Here is an 8,859-nt window from a genome sequence, read left to right on the forward strand (position 1 = left end):
TTAAGCTCCGCCTCTTAAAGGTCCAGTACAACAGTTTTCGGCAGCCTTTTTAACAGCCGCCCCCGTATTCACCTGTGAATACGAACAACTAAAAAAGGCTGAATAAAGGGGGTAATTAGTCTTCCTCAGGTAAGGCGGGTAGGCTGACAAGTCTTGCCACGGGTCGAATGTAGGTTCTTCCCTTCACTGACACTTCAGCTGATCTGATCCGTTTGTCTGGTCCAGCGAAAACTTGAAGGACTTTCCCTACAGGCCAAAGAGCTCGTGGAAGCTGATTATCCACAATCATGACCACATCTCCTACTTGTAGATTGGCGGATTCAGTTTTCCACTTCAGGCGGGCTTGGAGTCCTGGCAAGTAGTGCTTCAGGAAAGTTCTCCAGAATTGGTCGGCCAGAATTTGACTGTGCCTCCACCTTCTTCGCCCGAGAATCTCTGAGTTGTCATAGACGACTTGCGGCAGCGAGGCATCCCGCCGCCCCATAAGGAGATAGTTAGGGGTTACTGGGTCAGGGTCTGCTACTTCAGATGAGGTGTAGCCCAGGGGTTTTGAATTGAGCATCCCCTCAATCTCAATAAGCACTGTGCGCAACACCTCTTCGGTGACGGTTTGGGATCCAATGATGACTTGAAGAGCAGTCTTCAGCGAACGAATTTCACGCTCCCAGCAACCTCCGAAGTGTGGGGATCCAGGAGGATTGAAGGCAAACTTGATTTGCTGGCAAGCCAGCTGCTCTTTGAGTTCAGGATGAAGTGTTTGAAATGCTTCCTGCAATTCACGTTCTCCTCCTCGGAAGTTCGTCCCCTGGTCACAGAGAATCTCCTTAGGTTTCCCGCGCCTTTTCTCATTACTGCGTCGGATCTTGATGTTGTACGGCCCAAAACAATCCACACCAGTGGAATAGAATGCCGGCTTGAACAGACGCAGTCTGGCTGGAGGGAGGTCCGCCATTCTGGGTGGATTAGGGTGACCTTTCCACCTCTTGCACTCAACACAGGATTTCTGATGGTGACGTACGGCTTCACGTCCACGTAACACCCAATATCTCCTTCTGATCTCAGCAAACACTCTTTCTGGTCCAGGATGTTGGAGCCTCTCGTCATAATCCTGGATGATGAGTTGGGTCAGGGCATGTCTGGGGTCTAGAACAATGGGATGCACTTCATCCACAGTCATGTCAGGATTACGACGTAAACGGCCTCCCACTCTGATGAGCCCTATCTCCTCATCGAACTCAGGTGCAAGTAGGAGGAGACGACTAGACTTAGCAATGGGTTTACCTGCCTTTAACTGTGTGATTTCCTCTAGGAATGACTCTCTTTGGGCCTGTTGTAGAGCTTCTAGTTCGGCAGCAGCATAGGACTCAGCAGTGAGAGGGTCGTTAGGGTCGGCCGCCCCATGAAGTTGATTTGCGATGGCTTTTAAGAAGCTGTCCCAAGTCTGGTACTGATGTGGGTCTGGAACACTAGAGCTAGACATAGTTAAACAGACGACTTGTCGTTTCAGCTCACCTTCAGGATCACTCTGAGGTGGGGGTGGTAGATTGGGCCAGTCATTTGGAGTCAGTTTCAGGAATTCAGGTCCGTCTGTCCATCTACTACCTTTGCTGATGTCTTGGATAGTGAGGCCACGAGTGATGTCGTCCGCCGGGTTGTCTCGTGAGGGCACGTACCTCCATGTGGCCGCTTCGGTTAACTCTTGTATTTCCGCCACACGAGTACCCACGAAGACTTTGTATCTGCAGGAATCTGAACCCAACCAGGTTAGGACTGTGGCAGAGTCAGACCACAAGATGCAGTTGCGTATGGGAAGGGTTAACTCAGTGCTGATAACCTTGTAGAGCTGGGCGCCCGTTAAGGCAGCACACAACTCTAGCCGAGGAACAGATTGTTGCTTCTTTGGGGCAACACGAGACCGTGCTGCGAGGAAGGCAACCTCAACTTCCCCCCCTGGACTCTCTGTCCTTAGATAAGCTACTGATCCATATGCCTGTTCGGAGGCATCACAGAACACATGAATGTCTCTCCTACTGTTGGGTTGGTCCAGGCTGGGACTGGTGTAGCACCTAGGCAGTGTGATCTTGTGCAACTGTGCGAGCTCTGCTTCCCATGCATGCCACCTTTGTAATAGCTCCTCAGGGAGTTGTGGGTCATCCCAATCCCTTCTCTTTTCCCACAGGTGGCGTACAATAACCTTGGCTCGGGTGGTATAAGGCACTATGTAGCCAAGAGGGTCATACTGACTGGCTAAAACTCTATAAATATTCCTCATAGTAGTCATTGAGCAATCGATGTGTCGGTGTTTGTAAGTAAGGGTGTCAGACTTACAGTTCCACTGTAGTCCAAGAGCTGGTTCTTGGATGTCAGACTGATCTTGGTTTAGCCACAACTCACAGCTGGATGACTTGAGGTCCGAAGGGAGATGCTGAATGATATCTGGTTTATTACTTGCCCACTGCCTCAGCTCAAATCCTCCTTCGGCTAAAAGTGAGTGCAGTTTGTCTATAAGTGTCTTGGCAGCTGCTGGGCATGTGAGACTCTGTAAACAGTTGTCCACGTAGAAAGATTTGTTAATGGCAACATGTATGTCTTCTTCCGGTTGGCTGTGGTCTGTGACATGTTTCTGCAATGCGAATGTTGCGCAACAGGGGCTACAAGTAGTTCCGAAGGGAAGTACCTGCCACTCGTATACCTCAGGAGGGTTGTCTCGCTTCATGTCTCGCCATACAAACCGCAACAGGGGTCGATCTGCAGGTAGGAGCCTCACCTGATGAAACATGCCACGGATATCGCTGCTGAAGGCCACAGAATGTTCTCTGAAACGCAATAACACCGCTAGCAAGGCAGGGCCCAGAGTGGGACCTGGTAAGAGGAGCTGGTTAAGGTTGTTGCCTTGGTATTGGAATGAGCAGTTGTACACTACACGGTTCTTCCCATTATGTTGGACCATGTGGTGGGGTATGTACCAAGCTTCAGCACTAGTCTCCAGATGGTGTTCTGCCAACTTCACTACATAGCCAGCTTCGACTAGCTTGTCGATCTCCTGCTGATAAGCAGCAGCCTTTTCTGGTGATTTGGTTAGGCGCTTCTCTGTGCTTCTCAGGAGTGGCAACACTGATTCTGGAGTAGCTTTCAGGAGAGGTGCGTTCTTGATTCGAAGGAGGGGTGTGGCGTAACGCTCAACGCCATTGACATTAACTCTCACTGTTTGTTCTTGCAGGAGCCTAACTGCCTCTTGGTCTTGTCGTGACCTAACCGCTAACTTCTCACTGCGATAGGGGAGCACATCCATCTGCCATAGCTTCTCTACACATGAGAACAGCTCTGTGGGTGATGGTGTAGATGTAAAGAGGCAGTGACTTACATTAGTGGAGGATTCAATGGCTTGAGCTGGTCCCTGTAGCGTCCATCCAAGGAGCGTCTTCACAGCTGCTGGTCCTCCAGGTGGTCCTAATCTGACTGGCTCTATAGGTGTAATGAGGTATGTATAGTCGGCGCCGATCAGTAACATGGGATGAACTCTGTTTAGAGGAGGGAGGGGCAAACCTGACAGATGTCTATATTTCTGCTGGAGTGAGACAACTGGATGGGAATGTTCAGCTAAACTCAATTGCTCGGCTGTGAAGGCACTCTGAATATTGTACATCTTGTCAGGATTGGCTGCTGGAGAAATTGTGAAAGACACGGCGGTTCCTTGGAGCTTCTCCACTTCTTGTCTGACTGTACGAAGAGCTAACACCTCTTTACTTCCCCTAAGGCCCAACAGTTTAGCGGCTGGCTGGAGCAGAATAGTCCTCTCAGATCCGTCGTCTAAGACTGCATATGTCTCAAGGGACTTGTCACCATTCCTCAGGAGTACCTTACTGATCTTCAGTAGCACCTTGCAGTTGTAGGCTGGACGGTCAACGTACATAACTTTGTTGGCAGTGTTAACAAGGCAGTTTTCTGCTGAAGATGTAGGTGATGTTTGTTCCTCGTCTGGCCTCTCGTTCACCTCGTGCAGCACAAGCAGATGTCTTCTGCCACAGGTCTTACAGGGAGCTTTGAGTGTACATTTTGCAGCTTGGTGATTACGTCCGCAACGCCAACACTTATTGTTTACTTTGATCCATGTCACCCTTTGTTCTTTGCTCAGGCTCTTAAAGTTGGAACAGTTGTTCAGGAAATGCTTGTCATTGTCACAATAAGGACAATAGGCTGTTACCTTTCCTACTCCCTTTGACTTGTTGGAAGGATGTTCAGGTACGCCTGGTGTTGCTACACTCTCTGATCCTGAGACCTTCTCAGTACCCAGGAGGATAGTAGCAGTCTTATTAGAATGTTTAGGAGTGCGCTTGGTATCAGGCTTCTTGGTGAACGACTCCTCTCTTCTGGGGGGCTTCATGTGGTCTTCCTGCACTTCCAGCTCGTATTCTAGCCACTCAGCAAAATCAACGAGGGTGGGAATGGCCACTCTTAGAGGATGGATATATCTCTTAAAGCTAGTGTTGAGGTCATAGGGAAGTTTACTTAAGAGCCTTGAAACGTGAGAGCCGCAACTTAACTCTACTTGCCCTCTTTGTCCCAGTTGTTCTAACATGCCTACCAGTGATCGCACGTTGAGGGCAAACAGACGGAAGCTCTTAACATCGCCGCTGCGTATATTTGGACTATCCATTAACTCTGCGATCCGTTGCACTGCAAGCTTGTGAGGCTGTCCATACATCTTAGTGAGAGCCATCATTGTATCCGTGTAAGGTTGCCTTGAGTTGCAGTAGGAGTCAGCTACAAGTGAAGCTTCTTCACATTGGAGGTGATCTGTCAGGATTTGGTACTTGTATCTTTCAGTGCCATTGACTGGTAACAGATTATCCAAAGCAATCTTCATGCGTGCAAACTCTCTGGGGTCTGGTGATGTAAGGCTGGGTATGGTGGGTTTAGGCCCCCTGTATGTAGTCTCTCTCAGTGGTTCATCTAGGCAGGGTGGTTGGAAAAATGAAGAATCTCCACCTGGAAAGAAAGGTGCACTCTGCTGGGGTGTAGCTGTATAGTTATAGGGCAGACCTCTTGATGGTTGGGTAACTCGAAGTTGAGTTAAGTCTTGTAACAGATTTCCTTGGTTGCTGAGTGTTGGATATTGTTGCTGCTGGTAGAGCCCATAAGTACCACTGTACACACTTTGAGGTGGAGGAGGCAGGAATTGAGAGTGATGGGCTGCTGGCTGGGGCTGTAAAGCAACCATCAGGTTTTGGAACTGTTTACGGAGTTCAGCATTTTCTTGACGGATCTCTCTGAGAGCAGCACTGACTTCAGAAACGTGGTGGGTTTGCTGCTCTCCGGTGACTAGTCCCCTAGATTGGCTAAACTCAGATTCTTGCTCCTCACTCTCCCCCAGGCTCATCGAGCTCTGACTGATTGGTGGTGATGGAGATCTTGTAGCTGGAGGCTCTGACCTTATTTGATCCATAGATGCTCCCTTTTCATTTATAAATGGTGAACGAAATTGACTCTGAGCTCCAGGTCCACTGAGGTCATAATGTGATAGGTAGGAAGGTACTGATAGATTTCGTTTGGGTCGAGCGTCTGCTACTGCTGACTCTTGATTCTGCATCTTTAAACAGCAATTTGCTTATCCGGCTCGAAGGACCATTAAAAAATATTATAATTCGTGATGTGCTAGTTGGGAGGTTCAAATCGCTGTTGTGAGTCCGGTTAGAACTCCAAAGAAAGGTTTAGTCGCACTCCAGTGGGTTTAACTTGCGTTTGCTGTTTATTCTCACTTTAAGTGACATGTGTGGTTCTAGAACAGATAAATAAATAAATCAGTGTCTGAATAATGACAAATTAACTAACTAAAGTAATATCACAATTACATTATAAAATGACTGCAATATTAACATTTCTAAATACTCTGTCCCTAAACGGATGTAACACAAATTCCCCACAGGTAGCTCGCATTTAAATGTTCACACGAGCAGAACATAGCATAAAGGGGAGTGAAAATAGGTATATTCAGCGAAATAGACTATAATTTGAACTTTAACATTACCTACTTTCATATCCACGCACACAATCACGACGGGGTGGCAACGAACTGTAAACAGCGACAACAACTTAGAACTGTGATTCAGTGCAGCTCCTTTCTCATCTGCCTGCAGCTCACATGTGCTCTACATGTGGCTCACATGTGCTTTAAGCTCCGCCTCTTAAAGGTCCAGTACAACAGTTTTCGGCAGCCTTTTTAACAGGGTTCAAGGTCCATTTCAATATTTTCCAGCATGATAAACATAATTCAGTTAAATATTGACACGCCGCGAGCGGCGCGAGGGTCCGCGCGGCGAAAATTACGTAATCGCTGAGGCTCCGCCCGTGCGCGAGTGCCTCGCGCGGTCGTGCATCTCTCGAATTTTGTAACTTCGCGCGCGCGCTGCGCTTCAGCGCGATCGACAAAGTCATGTTTGCAGGGTTCATACACCTATACAAGGTGGAATTAAAGCACTTGTACGGCACTTTCAAGGTCCATTTCAATATTTTCCAGCATGATAAACATAATTAAGTTAAATATTGACACGCCGCGAGCGGCGCGAGGGTCCGCGCGGCGAAAATTACGTAATCGCTGAGGCTCCGCCCGTGCGCGAGTGCCTCGCGCGGTCGTGCACCTCTCGAATTTTGTAACTTCGGAATTAAAGCACTTGTACGGCACTTTCAAGGCGCGGCGAAAATTACGTAATCGCTGAGGCTCCGCCCGTGCGCGAGTGCCTCGCGCGGTCGTGCACCTCTCGAATTTTGTAACTTCGCGCGCGCGCTGCGCTTCAGCGCGATCGACAAAGTCATGATTGCAGGGTTCATACACCTATACATGGTGGAATTAAAGCACTTGTACGGCACTTTCAAGGTCCATTTCAATATTTTCCAGCATGATAAACATAATTAAGTTAAATATTGACGCGCCGCGAGCGGCGAGGGTCCGCGCGGCGAAAATGACGTAATTGCTGAGGCTCCGCCCGTGCGCGAGTGCCTCGCGCGCTGTCGCTGCGCGAGGTCGTGCACCTCTCGAATTTTGCAACTTCGCGCGCGCGCCGCGCTTCAGCGCCATCGACAAAGTCATGTTTGCAGGGTTCATACACCTATACAAGGTGGAATTAAAGCACTTGTACGGCACTTTCCCACTGCGCAAAGATACGTTGAAACGACGTCTTTTCCAAGTCATTTTTGCACGTCGGATTTTGGTCCCCTGAAGGTGCAGACTGTGACGCCAGATGACGTCTTTTTTCCGACGTCTTCTGCACGTCGTGTATCGATGACCCCGGGACGTCCGGATAAGGGCCATTTCTAGTCCAAATGAAGTCTTGTGTAGGTCTTTTTTGCGTAAAACGTTGACTCCTTTTAGACATCGTTTTTATAAGCCTACCAACAGCTATTTCTAAATAGAGCTGTAATATCGAAGGAAATGCTTTATTAAAACACAATTTCCATGGGGATTCATAGTTTCTGTGCACAACTAGTGCCATTTTAGAAGGTAGCATTTTGTCCTGGTAAATTTTCCTAGCTTCCTTTCCGTCGCAGCAGATAACTGGAAACGTATACAAAAGTGTAAGGTTCAAATCTGCTGAGCCTAACGAACTTCAGAAAGATGAACGGGAACAATAAACAGGTCCGCCACCTTCTGGCACCAGTTACACACGTTACAATTGTATATGCTTTACAAATAAATCACATGAATGGCATTTCCAATTTCTTTCCACCTTCATTTTTATTGATCACTGGCCAAAACGCCAACTTATAAAAGTAGTAATGTCTATAGTAAATTCCATCCAATACGTGAGTAGCTAGCTAGCCTTTTGGCTAACGTTAAACCGTAACAAACCTTACAAAAATCCATTACAAAAGTACAAGGTAATGTGATTATATCTATTGATCTGTTACTACAACATATAAACATTTTAGGTAAATATTTTGAGGTTTGTTAAAGACCAGTTGTTAATGTTACCTTGAAATCGCCAGTAAATAACTGTAAAAAGTAACGGATTTCTTTTTAATTTAAACTCCTAAATGCGCGAGGCAACTCGCTCGAGCTTTTTATGTAGGCTCACTTTTGTATCATAGTCAATTGATTGTATTTAACATAATAGTTATACATAAATATTATATATAAACAAATATTTTGATAATACATACATTTTCTTATACGTGTCTACATTAAATAATGTATAATAATATGGATTTATTACAGTTCACAGGCTGCACCATTGAGGACATGGAGTTTTAGGTTGACGGAGTCGAGCAAAAGTGTTTATCGCCCAAAAGACAAATTTTCTCATACCGCTTTACTCAACATTTAGAAATGTTCATTAATATAAAAAAAACAAATATTATGTATCATGTACATTTCTGTACCCTTCTTAGACGTCTCCGTGACGTTGAAATTCCGACGTTCAAGTGTTTAACTGCATATCGACGTCCAAGTGGGGTCATAGTTAGACGTCCAAATAACGGACCTAGTTTGCACGTCGAGTAGAAGTCCAGAATTGGTCTTGGACCGACGGACGCAATATAGACTTGATCTGCACGTCCATAAGACGTCTAATGTTTAGTGGGTTCAAGGTCCATTTCAATATTTTCCAGCATGATAAACATAATTCAGTTAAATATTGACACGCCGCGAGCGGCGCGAGGGTCCGCGCGGCGAAAATTACGTAATCGCTGAGGCTCCGCCCGTGCGCGAGTGCCTCGCGCGGTCGTGCATCTCTCGAATTTTGTAACTTCGCGCGCGCGCTGCGCTTCAGCGCGATCGACAAAGTCATGTTTGCAGGGTTCATACACCTATACAAGGTGGAATTAAAGCACTTGTACGGCACTTTCAAGGTCCATTTCAATATT

General features: G+C 47.0%; 1 protein-coding gene across 1 annotated transcript; it reads right to left on the reverse strand.

Moving 5' to 3' along the window:
* Nucleotides 1-115: 115 nt before the first annotated feature.
* Nucleotides 116-6,076, reverse strand: LOC143493189 (uncharacterized). The gene is made up of 2 exons (XM_076991414.1): nt 6,033-6,076; nt 116-5,779 (listed from the first exon to the last, which is right to left on the reverse strand). Exon 2 carries the CDS (start codon nt 5,588-5,590, stop codon nt 116-118), a length of 5,475 nt encoding a protein of 1,824 aa, XP_076847529.1. The 5' UTR covers nt 5,591-5,779; nt 6,033-6,076.
* Between the last annotated feature and the right edge of the window lie 2,783 nt (nt 6,077-8,859).

The sequence above is a fragment of the Brachyhypopomus gauderio genome, unplaced genomic scaffold, assembly GCF_052324685.1.
Source record: "Brachyhypopomus gauderio isolate BG-103 unplaced genomic scaffold, BGAUD_0.2 sc82, whole genome shotgun sequence".
NCBI classification, from domain to species: Eukaryota; Metazoa; Chordata; class Actinopteri; order Gymnotiformes; family Hypopomidae; genus Brachyhypopomus; species Brachyhypopomus gauderio.